At 39.7% G+C, this 14,739-nt stretch overlaps 1 protein-coding gene across 1 annotated transcript in view; it reads right to left on the reverse strand.

Annotated features, from left to right (window-relative positions):
* The window catches only part of DDX1 (DEAD-box helicase 1), a 37,378-nt gene extending 24,374 nt beyond the window's left edge, over window positions 1-13,004 (reverse strand). Inside the window, exons 1-10 of the mRNA XM_001162067.6 lie at window positions 12,620-13,004; window positions 9,360-9,411; window positions 9,003-9,066; window positions 7,794-7,823; window positions 7,075-7,171; window positions 4,831-4,878; window positions 1,918-2,001; window positions 1,274-1,357; window positions 659-735; window positions 40-112 (exon numbers count right to left, since the gene is read on the reverse strand). Coding sequence (XP_001162067.2) covers window positions 40-112; window positions 659-735; window positions 1,274-1,357; window positions 1,918-2,001; window positions 4,831-4,878; window positions 7,075-7,171; window positions 7,794-7,823; window positions 9,003-9,066; window positions 9,360-9,411; window positions 12,620-12,635 — 625 coding nt within the window. The 5' untranslated portion in view covers window positions 12,636-13,004. The remainder of the gene's footprint in view (window positions 1-39; window positions 113-658; window positions 736-1,273; window positions 1,358-1,917; window positions 2,002-4,830; window positions 4,879-7,074; window positions 7,172-7,793; window positions 7,824-9,002; window positions 9,067-9,359; window positions 9,412-12,619) is intronic.
* Window positions 13,005-14,739: the final 1,735 nt, after the last annotated feature.

The raw sequence follows: 14,739 nt of genomic DNA on the forward strand, positions 1-14,739 counted from the left end.
CATGTATCTTTTCACTACTAAGATCCATATACAGCTTACCATTTTTGGAGAACTTGACATGTCCCTTATCTATATCTAGGTAACATCCAATGGTATCATGCATAGTGAATTCCTAGAACACCAGAAAGTCAAATGCTATTAATAGAAAGCAAATTCTTAAATAAAGTTAAAATATAGCTGCATCAAAAGTATGTGTTTCAAAATAATTATTTAAATCAAAAATGCCTATTAGAGCATATGACATATACAATAGTACAAGCATTTGACAGGCTTATTAGAATCAACATATTTAGGCTCATTCACACTACTGTAGATTTCAGCTCACCAGACGAACTATATTTAGATTCATCATGATCAATAATAAGAAATGAGAATAACATGTATCAAAGCCAAAATCAAAATGAGGTGAAAAGAGAAGACAACGTAATGTATTTTGGAGGGGATAACAAATGGCATAAAAGAAAAATTATAACTACTATATATTTATCTAGCTTGACAATATTTCTTCACTAAAGTCCAAATCCAAACTTTCTGTGGAAAATATACAGAAAATCTGCTCATTTTGAGAATCATTTCTATACCCTCATTCTGTCATGAGTGATTAAGTATGCAAGAAAACTTACTTATGCTATGTTGAAGTCATAACATAATCGCTTACCTCTCCATAATTATCAAATTGTTTATTATGGGATTTCTTTCCTGTTCCACCAAAGCCAAATCCAAACTTGTCAGTACCTAGATTTAAAAAATATTTTACTTTTCTGGTAAGAGAAAATATAAAATTAAAAGACCTCTAAAAGAAGTAATTTTATTCACACAGTATGTCCATTTCATAAACCCACAGGAAAACTATTCCTTAAGTTTCTGAATCCTGCAAAAAACTAAACAGTGCTTAGGCCATAGAGCGTGTGTGAGACTAGGGACACCAGTGATACTGCATCCCTCGCTGCTTTGGCCACTAAGAAATTCAGATGCAAGTTTACAATAACATGAAGCATCTATATGGTACTGTGTGGTACAGATTCATGCACACTAACTTTACCCTGACTCCATTCATATTCTTATCCCTCATTTCATACTGCTATAATATCTGTACTTTTTGTAAGTTCCTTCAAATCCTTTTTGGAACAGGGTGGGGTACAGATAAATAGTGTTTCCATGTCTTTAAAATAAAACCTTTTTATGGTTAAATTTATTATTTTGCTTCCCCAAAAAATAAAATGTTATCCCCCAAATGTAAATCAATCAATTCAGTTATTTTAGAAACACTTACCTAGGTCCAAAGAGGCCTGCATGGTAGACCACCCGACCCTGCATAACCCTTGGTCATGACAGGATACTTCATAGTAGTGTTTCCCTACAAGGGTAAAATACATTGAGGTTTATATAAATCACACACACGATTCATTTACCATGAAGCCATCTTCCCATTGTTTCTGAATTACACTGGTATGTACCAAATGAAGAATTATAGGTATATTTGTACCATCAAACACCTTCCCAGATCCTCGACTTAAAGCTATTTTTAAAAACTCATGGGCCAGGCATAGTGGCTCACGCCTGCAGGCAGCACTTTAGGAGGCTAAGGCAAGCAGATCACCTGAGGTTAGGAGTTCAAAACCAGCCTGGCCAACATGGTGAAACCCATCTCTACTAAAAGCACAAAAATTAGCCAGGCATGGTGGTGGGCGCCTGTAATCCCAGCTACTTGGGAAGCTGCGGTAGGAGAATCGCTTGAACCCGGGAGGTGGAGGTTGCAGTGAGCCGAGATGGCACCACTGCCCTCCAGCCCGGGCCCTCCAGCCCGGGCGACGTGCGAGACTCCATCTCAAAAACAAACAAACAACAACAACAAAACCCTCATGTATTAATACCTTGCCTCAAAAGTTTATGCAAGTGCAGATGCTGTTCAAATACCTTTCATTAATCCTTTAGTAGCTCTACACCCATGCCATTCCTTTACTTCTCTGCTTTGACAACAAAGACCATCTGACCCAATTGCTGGATTTGAGAAGAAAACACAGAAAAACACGTCAGTACAGGTTTTATAAATCATACATTCCCACCCCCCACCACCAAAAAAAAATCATTCAGTCTCACTAACAAGATGATTCCTTCATTTGTTGCAATGTTCCAGAGACTGAGACTTACTGATTCCTGAGTGACAGTAGTATTTCCCAAGTGTAATTAACCATTTCATTCCCTGGGTGTCCTTGGCTATGTTGGGGGCTATTTTCTATGCTGCCATCTGTTAACTAAGGTAAGATTTTACAGCAACAAGTCTAGAAAGGATTCAACACAGCTCTTAACCTGACTTGCACTAATAGTAGTGGCACCATCAATACAAATGTGTTTAGATAACTATTCTCTGGAGTCCTTTAAAGAAACGTACTCAAGGATGATGCACAACTCGCTCATCAATATTTGTCCTGATTTTATACTTAAATTAGAGCTTGAGTGACTATATAACTAAAAGATAACAGAACTGTCTCTAGCTTGTTCCTCAATCCATGGAAGAAACCATATGGGAAACTAGGAGAAAGCATGAATAAATAAGCATGTATTTGTTACTTGCTAATATTATAAGGGCTCTAAAAGATGAGGTATATTCTATACTATACATCATGATCAGTCTCAGTGATGTCCACATAGTAGGTGCTAAATGGTTTTAAGTAAAGATTCAGCTTTTTGTCTGTACTGGAAAAAAACTATAACTTCTGTCCTGGTTCATCTTTCCAACTCGTATTCTGTACTTGAAAGTAGAACAAACTGTTAAGCACCTCAACACACATCTTCCTACACTTTTCAGAAATTTAATTATTCAAAGTATGAATTCTTACCCATATGGGTACTGAATTATGTAGAACTGAACTTCTGAAAAGTTATCTAGGAGCTTCCAGGATAGCTGAACACATGACGGTTCCTGAAGGGTGTCATGCCCAGGGAGGGGAGAAGCTCCAAGCCCCTTCCCGTACTTCAGCTTATGCATCTCTTCATCAGTATTCTTTATAATAGCTTTAAAAATAAACCAGTAAACATATTTCCCCGAGTTCTGTGAGCCACTCTAGCAAATTAATTGAACCTGAGGAAGGAATTGTAGAAACCCTGATTTATAGCCAATAGGTTAGAAGCATAAGCCACAACCTGGGCATCAGATGTGGGGAACAGTCTTGTGTGACTGAACCCTCAACCTGTGGGATATGATGCTATCTTCATGAAGACGGTGTCAGAATTGAATTGAATTACAGTTCTCAGCTGGAAGAAACCATAATGGGAAAGTAGGGGAAACCATGAATAAACAAACATGTGTCTGTTACTTACTCCATCAGTTCTCAACTGGTAAATGCTGAGAACTGACTGCTTGCTTGACTTGTGGGAAAAAACCCCACACATCTGCTGTCAGAAGCATGCTGAGAGAGTATACAGGGAAAATGGAGTTTATTTATTTCTCTATATTCTCAGAATTGGTGTCAGAATCAGGGTTTGCTAGAACTGCCTTGGCTCACAGAACTGTGGTTTGGAAAGAAAAAGGATAAAAGGGTAGGGGATGAGGAACTTTAGGTTTCTTGGTGGCCACAAGATCACCTATGGTATGGAGCCACAGCTGTGCTACACACAGTTACTAATGATAAAAATTATCAGTGGAATTTAGAGTTGGATCCAACTCCTGGGGAGCTGGTTCACTGGAAGCATAAGAAAACACAAATAAGAACCCGTGAAGCGGAGCTTGCAGTGAGCTGAGATCGCGCCACTGCACTCCAGCCTGGGCAACAGAGCGAGACTCTGTCTCAAAAAAAAAAAAAAAAGAAAATGCAAATAAGAAAAAAAGTATACAGTCCTTTGGTTACTATTATCTGTAATAGCTAAAATGAAGTAAAAGAGTGCTGGGTCAGCCCTTGATGTGAGACTACATTCAGATTTCAGTCCATCTGAGCTTTGGTCACCAGCTTCAAAGCTGACCCCCAAGGGAAAAATTATGCAGGGCCAACAAAAAGTACTTCTAAGACCTGTGGTCTCCAAGAAGGCAGTAAATGTGGGGAAGAGCAAAACCAAAACACTCTGAAACTGGAGGGTATAGTGTGAAGGAACTGTTACATTTTGTAGATCAGTATCATAAGCTTCCTGAGGAGTCTTTACTAAAATGCATTCTGAGAGTAACTGCTTTAGGAAAGTATCCTTAGTTTTAAATGCAGCAGAATAGAAGGGCATATTTGAGTTGATGCAGGTCTCGCTGCTCACTATGGAACAATCACAGATGGCTCTATGCATGATGGAGGTTATTCCCAAGTGAACAGCCAGCCTGGTGAACTGGATAAAAGCCACTGTAAGGTCTGTTAACCCCAAGAAGGAGGACTGTCCAACTCCACCTATAAATACTTTCTTTTATAATTTCTGCATTTTCTATTTGGGTTAGGAAAGTTTTGCCACTGCTAAATTATACATGTAGTTTTCTGTATTCAAATTCATACATATATATTTAAGTCCTAAATACATACGGAATTTATTTCTAATTATGATATGAGATAGAAGTCAATTTTATATTGCTCCAGATGGATCGTGTCAGCACCCTTTACTTAATAAACCATCCTTTTGTCTCACCGAAATGAAATATAATTATTTTTCCTGCATATAACTTCTCATATGTGCTGAGATTTATTTCCATTATGTTCCACTGTCTATTCCTATGTCAGTTCTATACTGTTTAATGATAGTGACTAAATTCTAATATCTGGTAAATTAAATCTTAATCTTATTTACTTGGTGTTCTCATGTATTATTTTTTAAAGTTTCTGAATTACAAATGAGCTGATGGAAAGTCTATCCACTTACCAAAAGCAGATCCTCTGTCATATGGGTTCATCTGCCATTTGTTCAGCACTAAACAAATTAAAATAAGAAAAGTTACCCACAGATATATAAAATTTAAAATGCTTGGCCGGGTGCGGTGACTCACGACTGTAATCTCAGCACTTTGGGAAGCTGACATGGGTGGTCCACTTGAGGTCAGGAGTTCAAGACCAGCCTGGCCAACGTGGTGAAACCTCATCTCTACTAAAAAAAAAATACAAAAATTAGCCAGGCATGGTGGCGTGTGACTGTAATCCCAGCTACTCGGGGGGCTGAGGCAGGAGAATCGCTTGAGCCCAGGAGGTGGAGACTGCAGTGAGCTGAGATCGAGCCACTGCACTCCAGCCTGGGCGACAGAGCGAGACTCCATCTCAAAATAAATAAATAAATAAATAAATAAAATAAAACACTCTATTAAAAAAAAACAAGTATTTTATGTACCTTAATTCCTCTAGATTCAATATGGTTTTATATATTATTTAGAATACACAAGTAAAACTTGTTTTTATTAAAAGCAAAAATGCAACTGAAAAATCAGACATGTTGAAGATAATCATCACTGGTCTATCTGGACCTAAAACCTTTTCTCCTCACTTGCTTGCTTCAGTGTGCTCTCTATCAGATGATACTGATCTCTGTCCTTACTCCTAGGTCACTATTAAAATGAAGTTTAAGTAACCAAACAAGTTGACTTCAATTATAAAGGAAATAACTGATCAACATTTCAGAGTCTAATTATCTTGTAACTATCAAAAAAAAAGCAAGTCCTTTATCTTAATTCAATACCACATTCAAAAGTCACACATTTTTTAATCCTCCTTTTTATAAGATTGGCATTTTCCTTTTCTGACACATCTTAATAGTTTGTTAAGATGTATGTATACGTATAAACTAAGAATTGTAATAAAGAGAGCCCTACGTGCTTTCTAGACCAACTTTCCACTCACGGTAGAAATCCTTTCTAGATTATTTCTGGTCAAAAGATATCCATCATCAGCTTAAACACTTTGAACATTGTAGAAATAACTTTGAGGTTCTCCCTTGCATCGTGGCTCAATGTAGCTATTAGGAAGTACTTTAAGTTAAACAGAAATCTTCATCTAAACTATTTCTAATTGGTCCTGGTCCTACTTTCTAGAATAATTATTTTCTCTCTAGTTCTCTTCAATAATTTAACAATTATCCCATCTCCATTTTTACTTCTTCTCCATGTTTAAATTTCTACTTTCTTTATTCCTCATAGGATGTGACTTTTAGAACCATTATCACTATGGTTATTCTCCTTTAGGAGTGTTTTCTTTTACCACCATTTCTCATAAATGACGGCACAGTTGTTACAAATTCTGAAACTATTTTAGAATAGGCCAATAGTGTAAATAGTTACATCAATTATCTATCTCTAATTTACATGAGTTCACAGATTCTACATTATACATTTTATGTATAACATTATTTTCAAACAACTGAAAAGAATATGTTAATACGACAGGTTCACTGGTCTTCAACTTGCTGTTTTGTAACAATCCTGTTTTGTATAATGAAACAAGAGTGACTTAAAATATGGAAAAAATATTATTAAAATATAACAAAACAAAAGATTAATTAAGATAGAATGAAATTTAGAAAATATTCAACAGAAGCAACACAATTTAAAGATGAAGAAACTGCGGTAAGATTGATTACGGTAGAGACAGTATCAGAAACCTAATAAAAAGACCAATTTCCATGTAGATAGGACTGCACATAAGAAACAACTTTAAAATTTATATTTTAACTTCCTAGGTGGTTCCCTTTATATCTTAGAGGAAAAAAAATGCCTCTGTTCCCTGTAAGGCAATACTTCCCACCAGCATGGGTTTTTACTCCATAAATTATTTGTAAAATCCTTCCTTAATATTTTTGTAAAATGTATCTATTTTCCTTTAGCATTAAGCATAGAAAGTTATAAGGTTAAGAAAAACACTATAATATTGAAATGTAATCTCCAAAATGCTAGTGCTTTCTCAAAGGGAACACTATTAGTATTTTAGGAGGGACAACCTTGCAGTGTTTAGTTAGGCTCTCAACAACACTTAGCATCCCTGGTTTCCAGGGTTCCAGATCCCAATACCACCCCCCAGATATTGACAAGATTTTAAAAATGCATACCCAAATCTCACTTTCCTAACTGTCAGTGATGAGAACCGATGATTTATATAAAAGGAAATATCAATTTACAAAAATTACCTGAAGCACCAGTTTTAATTGTTGTTTTTCCTTTTTTGCCTTCCTGTTGGTCTTTCAGAGTTTCATAAACTATCTGGATAACTGGAATACTAAAAGCCTATCAAAGAAACAAAAGGTATCTATATTAGTATTCAGATATTAACGACAGTTTAATAACCAATATAAATGACAAAAGTTATGCACACACATCAACTAATTATACATATTCCAGATTGCTACTACAATTTCATTTACCCAAACCAAAAATACCCGTCAGACAACACAGAGTGGACTGAATGAAGGAAATAGGATGCAGCTAACATCACAAACAGATAAAACAATGGAGACCAGTAGAATGAACCTACACTAAAGAGGAAAAATACCATCCAGTCCGACAAATTATTTCTCTAGTCCAGGCCAGTAGGAGATCAACTTCTGTACGTAACCTTTTTATTTTAAGAGTCATCATATTAAAATTCAGAAGTGAGTATAAACACTAAAGCTACTGTAACTCTCTAACACCCATTTAAAACTATGTTCTTAAGGTCATACTTTTTTTTTACTTTTTTTAGCTCTTCATAATTAGCTGGCAACAAAAATATCATTTTCAGTAGCAAGTAATTAATTCCTTACCTTTTGGAGGTTGCTATTTTATTAAATATTTCAAAGTAAAAACTACTGTTCAAAGCTATTTTAAAATTCAACTTTTAGAGAGAAAGTAAATATAATTTATTACTTACACCAGTTTTGCCACTTCCTGTTTCTGCAGCCTGAATGAGGGGAAAAAAGTTGATTTTACAGATTAAGTTGTCTATTAAAGAAATCAAACTAACACCATAATATGTAGAAATCTTTAACATTTGACTGGCTACCTTTATTTTCACAGTGCCTCCAGATATCCAGGGTTCCTCTGTCAACTCCAATACAGCCCATCTTGTTACCTTTCCCATACCCTTAAGAATCTTCTCTTCCCTTTCCCATTGCTACCATTCAAACGGAAGCTCTCATTATTCTAATCTAGATTATTATAAAAGTATCTGAACAACATCTAATCCCAGAGCTATACTACAATCTGCTACTCAGATTAGTCTTCATAGAAGACTAACACTCAAATTCTTTAACAAGACACTTGAGAAAGAGCCCAAATAATCTGACCCATTATCTCTCTACCATTTTATTTCAAGTTTATCCCCCCTCAGACACATATTTTATGCTACCAACCAACTGAAATATTCCAGGGTCATATCCTACATTCTACTATTCGCTGTTTTGCTGATATTCTCTCTACCTAAAAAGCATTTCTCTTTTATCTTCCCTTGCGAAAAATCTGGCCCACGCTTATAACTCCAGCACTTTGGGAGGCCAAGACAGGAGGATCGCTTGAGGCCGGGAGTTGGAGACCAGACTGGGCAGCATAGTGAGACCCTGTCTCTACAAAAAAATACAATAAATTAGCTGGATGTGGTGGTGTGTACCTGTAGTCCCACCTAATTGGGAGGCTGAAATAGGAAGATTGCTTGAACCGAGGAGTTTGAGGCTGCAGTGAACTATAAATACACCACTGCACTCCAGCTTGGGCAACAGGGCTTGGCCTTTTTCAAAAAACAAAAACAAAAAAAAAGAAACCTACTTCCTTTAAGCAGTCCCTATGATCCTTCAAGCAAAAGGATAACTGGATTCCCACTTGAATTCTACACTACTCTGCATCTCTTACGAAGAAGCCACATTCTCTCTGATACGAGATTCATTCTTATACATGTCTTATTGCCCTAGTGGGTTTAAGCTTCTCAGGAGTAAATACTTACCTGTTTGAAGCTTTTACCTAATAGTCTGAATACAGTATATGTATCATAAATGTTTGTGAATAAAGTTAAAGTATCATTTGTAAGCCTATGCAATTCTTAGAGTGTGTCCCCAGCTACCAATCACCTCACCAAATTTAAACTTACCATAAGTACATCACCTCCTCCTAAGATCAATGGGATAGATTCAGCCTGGATATCAGTTGGGAGGCTAAAAGAATCATATTTGAAGAATTTTAGTTACTGGGGAAAAAAATCGCCTAAGCAAATTAAGTCACGTTAATTTGCCTAAAAGAAAATTTTACGTGGTAAATACGATCCATCTTATTCCACTAGAAATATGTCAAGGTTAAAAAAAGGAAACTTTCCATAATTTAGAAAATCACAAAAAAAACCTGATTTTCACTTACCCAACTAGACACAAAAATATTTGATAAAATCACTAACAACTGTTTAAACTATAAAACATCCTCTCCCAGGTACATTTAAGCTTTATGTACTTACAGCCAATCCATCTCTTCCACAGCTTGTGCAATCTCAGGCATTACACCCATCTCTGAAAGTAAAAATTAATTTTAAAAACCACATAAACTGAAATGATAAATTGCATTGCTCTCAAAATTACTATTCATAAAACAGGGTAAAGATTTTGAAGGATAGCTCAGTTACATCAAATCTACTGAGCGTGGCCCTGTTGAAAGAGCACAAGTTCTGGAGAAAGACTTGAGTTCAAATCTAAGTTCTCACTTATTAGCAAGTGACCTTAGGCAAGGCTATAAATCTGTTTTCTCCACACAAAATGGGGCTGATATTGCCTACCTTGTAGGGCTATATGAAGACCAGAGATAATCATGTAATGCAACTGGAGCATGGTTGTCACCTAATAAACTGTAGCCACTACAGTGCCTGTTTACCTCTCATGACTCGTGAAAAGTCTGCCAAGAATAGACAGGGTTGTTGCATTTAGAGATAATGTGGCAGTTATGTGCCTTGGCTATTCTAGGACCACGTGAATACCCTCAGCAATTGGAGAAAAATGAATAGACAAGTGGAGAGCACCCACATTTATTGGCAGCCATAATCAAAATTCTGATTAACTGAAGAGGGAGGGGTCAGTGGTGAAAACGTGGGCACCTGGAAATGTCAGCTGAAGAACTGCTGAGTTCTTAACTGTATACATATCTCAATAATTCTACTTCAAGGCCCATCCTAAATGAATAGAGATGAGTTGCTCCTAACCGGGTTTTGTCATTTTATCATTTCTCATATGAACTGTAGAGGGTAATTATATATGGAGTAGTTAGTTGGATTACTTAAACTTTCCTTCCAAAAGACAAGTGATTTTTATTTTAAGTCTGTATTTATAAAATATAGCTTTATCATAAAAATATATATTCCTATAAAAAAAGAACAAGAATCAAATATTCCCAAGCCCCAGAAATAACCAATTCTGAAATTCTGTATTTCTTGCCATTGTGAAAAGGCATAAAGCAAACATACAAACTGAAAATATTCTTCATAAAATTATGTAGCTTTTTCTTTGCATCAGATGAGAAGGATCATCATTTTCAAAGAAGGCTCTCCTAACTCTTTTTCTTTTTTTTCTTTTCTTTCTTTTTTTTTTTTTTTTTGAGACAGTCTCACTCTGTCACCCAGGCTGGAGTGTAGGGGCATGATCTCGGCTCACTGCAAACTCCGTCTCCCAGATTCAAGCAATTCTCCTGCCTCAGCCTCCCGAGGAGCTGGGGCTACAGGCGCGTGCCACCACGCCCGGCTAATTTTTTTTCATATTTTTAGTAGAGACGGGGTTTCACCGTGTTAGCCAGGATGGTCTCAATCTCCTGACCTCGTGATCTGCCCACCTTGGCCTCCCAAAGTGCTGGGATTACAGGCATAAGCCACTGCGCCTGGCGACTTTCCTAGCTCTTAATCTCAGGAAAAAAAAAAGCCACAGATAAACTAATGAAGATCTAAAGTTTAATATCCAGGCAGACCTTCCTAAGAATTAACCTGTATTACAGTCTATGTTCTCTCTCCTAAAATGCAAACTGCTTGAAACAAAGGAGTGGTGTGTTCTTACTGCATACGGAATACTGCAAGCTGAAGCTGTTTGCAAAATTGTTATACAACAAGAAACAACATATCATTTTCAGTAAATTCCAGACAATCTCTTGTACCATTCTGGTCATGTTCCCTGCAAGTTTTCTTTGAAAGCAGACCTTAAGTATAATACTTTTAACAGTTAAGAAAAAATTAGAAACATTCGTGAAATTCCAGTTTTGTCTTATTTCATATCACAGACTCTTTTTCCAGTCCTTTACCTCTAACATTCATGAAATTTGTGTATGACTCCCAAAGATGTGAACCTATAAAATGACTACCTAGAACTATCCTACAGACCTTGGCTCTAAAATCTTGTTTTAGGAGAATGTTGGGAAAAGAAAAACAGCAACAACTCTGAGCAGTTTCCAATTGAATCCTATTAGAAGATGTAACTGAAACAGTCAGAAATCTTACATGACTGTTGCACTTTGGGAAGCCGAGGTGAGCGGATCACCTGAGGTCAGGAGTTCGAGACCAGCCTGGCCAACATGGTGAAACCCCCGTCTCTACTAATAATACAAAAATGAGCAGGGCATGGTGGTAGGCGCCTGTAATCCCAGCTACTCAGGAGGCTGAGGCAGGAGAATTGCTTGAACCTGGGAGGTGGAGGCTGCAGTGAGCCAAGATCACACCATTGCACTCCAGCTGGGGCGACAGAAGGAGACTACATCCCCCCACCCCCCCATTCTCCCCCCCAAAAAAGAAAAAAAAATCTTACATGACTGGAGATTTGGAATTCCTAATATTCTTACAGAAGAAAACTAAAAAATATAAAATACTACATCTGAAGTCATCTTAAAAAGTTAATAACATTAAAGGACATTAGGCCTAACGTGATACATTTGTATAGCAATAAACGTTACATAAGTGCTACATAAATGTATCACGTTTAGCACATTTAAGGCTGATTACAGCTTCCTAAAACTGGATGCCTAACAGGAGGATGATAAAGCAAGAGGGGAAAATATCGACTGCAGGGTTCGATAAGCCGTATCAAATCATATTTGGAATAAAGGAGGGTAGCAGACGGCAAATAAATATGAATTTTCCAAACTTATGTCGGACTGGTGCGTACGTTAATGAAAATGCTTTCCCTTTAGCTTCAACACTGAACATTAATGTTGATATAATAACGTTTGAGAACAAATAAAGATCAGGTTTATGCCTGGGACGTTTTGGAAGGGCCTGAAAAAACTGGACAGAGGCAGGATCGTCATTTTTCCCCAATGACTCCTCCCCACGCCATCTCGCCTCTCTGCCTGGCCAAGCCCAGATGAGCCGCAGGCAGAAAAGGGTTCCCAAAGGGTCACTGCCACGTTAAGAGGCAGGAGGCCCAGGCGTCTGGGAGCCGCCAGAGCAACGCCGCCGCCTAGATTTTGCAGCCGAAGGTGCACCGGCAGGAAAGCCAAGGGGAGATTGGTAGAAGGGAAAGGGCAGGGGGAGGGACGTTCCGGCCCGCTCCTGGAAAGAATCGTCCTCCGAACCCGAGCCGCGGCCGCCCCTGATCCCGCAACGCGGGTCCATCAGGGGCTGCAGCGGACAGCGCCCTTCTGTCTCCCTGACCCCTGTCCGCTCCCGCCCCTTTAGCTCCCCGCGGGCGGCCCCAGGGCTGAGGCGTGCAACAAGCCGCGCCACCACCCCCAGAGTTTCCACAAACGCACCGGAGAAGGCCGCCATCTTCACCCCGTCCTCCACGGCTTCGCCTGCTCGCTCCCTCCCTCCCGACTGACACGGCGCGGCAGTGGCGGCGCGCGCTTCCGGCCCCTGGTCTTCGGCGTTCGGAGTCCGGGCAGGGACTCAGCCCCGGGAGAACGGTTCCCATGGAAGGAAAGGCCCGCGCCGGCCCCGCCTTATGCGCCTGCCGCTGAGCGGACCGCTGGGACCTAGGGCCTCTGGACGCCGCCTTCGTTCTGGGCACCATGTGTTCGGAGCACACCATGCGGTATCAGGGTCACAGCTACAGAGAAGGAAGCAGATGTTTGGTGATTAGGGTCATCCAGTGGGCCCAGGCTGACACCACACCGTGCCCTCCCCACTCAGTCCCCCAGCTTTCCAAAGATGAGCAGGGCCTTGGTGTGTGAATGACCTGGAGAGATGGACTGGATTCATTGCCCTGAGCACCAGTGCTAGTGAGTGCCTGGCAGCCAGTAGGTATTTGTTACATTTTTTTTTAAAACTAAGTAATGATTTAGGTCACCCTCCCTTCACCCATGTTTGATGTCGCTTTTATAATTTCGGGTTTGACTTCCATGCAATTTTAACTCCTTTCTCTTTGCAGAGAGATGGGGAAAGTAAATGAGGAATCCTCCCAACCAGACACTCACTCTGTCAGGAAGGTATTAGAATCTTTAGATGAGGACTCTAAAATTCGGGAAAGTTAAGTCACTTATCTAAAGACACACATCTACTGAATGGCAGCGTGAGATCTGAGCCACATCTGCCCAACGCGAGGGCGCGTGCTGTGCTATCTGTAGCCTGCCCCAGAGTGTCATGGAGAAAAGTGGAACCCTCAGGCAAGATAGAATAGGGTTGCAGCGGCCGGGCGCGGGGGCTCACGCCTGTAATCCCAACACTTTGGGAGGCCGAGGCAGGCGGATCACGAAGTCAGGAGGTCGAGACCATCCTAGATAACACGGTGAAACCCCTTCTCTACAAAAAATACACACACACACACACACACACACACACACACACACAGAAGAAGCCGGGTGTGGTGGCGCATGCCTGTAGTCCCAGCTACTCGGGAGGCTGAGGCAGGAGAATCGCTTGAACCCAGGAGGCGAAGGTTGCAGTGAGCCGAGATCGCGCCACTGCACTCCAGCCTGGGTGACAGAGCGAGACTCCGTCTCAAAAAAAAAAAAAAAAAAAGGAAAAAAAGAAAAAAAAATAGGGTTGCAGCTACTCGGGAGGCTGAGGCATGAGAATCACATGAACCTGGGAGGCGAAAGCTGCAGTGAGCTGAGATCGTGCCACTACACTCCAGCCTGGGCGACAGAGGGAGAGTCTGTCTCAAAAACATAAAAAATAAAAAAGATAGAATAGGGTTAGAAGTACAGAGTTGGGAACCATATTCTGAGTTTGGATTCTAGGTCTGCCACTTGCTTGCTGTGTGACCTTGAACAAGTCATGAAGCTTCTTTGGGCTTCAGTTTACTTACCTGTGAAATAGGGATGAACAATAGTACCTTTCTCATACGACAGTTATGAGGATCAAATAAAATACATAAAGCACCTAAAATAGTGCATAGCACATGCTAACAGTATAACTAGCTCTGTTATTACTATTACATGTAATAGGATTCACCTGAAGCTCCAAAGGCCCAGGACAATACCCTCAGCCCTGCAGCTTTACACTTCCAGGGGGCACTATTCACATTATATTCTCTATTCTTGTTATATTTTGTCTAAATGAGACCCTGAGAGTTATGCAGTGTAGCAGTTTTGAATGGATACCAAGTACCCCCACATTCCAAGGAGAGATACAAGACCCATATTATGCAGGACTTGCCAAAGGGAAATCTGAAATCTAATTTTTGTGCCTTTTGCCAATGCCCACCTTTAAAGTGTGAAAAATCGTCTGGGCATGATGGCTCATGTCTATAATCCCAACACCTTGGGAGGCTGAGGCAAGGGGATCACTTGAGCCCAGAGGTTCAAGACCAGTCTGGGCAACATAATGAGACCCCCATCTCCAAAAAAAATTAAAAATTAGTTGGGCATGGTGCACACCTGTAGTCTCAGCTACTTGGGAGGCTGAGGTGGGAGGATCTCTTGAGCCTAGG

This window comes from Pan troglodytes, chromosome 12 (assembly GCF_028858775.2).
Source record: "Pan troglodytes isolate AG18354 chromosome 12, NHGRI_mPanTro3-v2.0_pri, whole genome shotgun sequence".
Lineage (NCBI taxonomy): Eukaryota > Metazoa > Chordata > Mammalia > Primates > Hominidae > Pan > Pan troglodytes.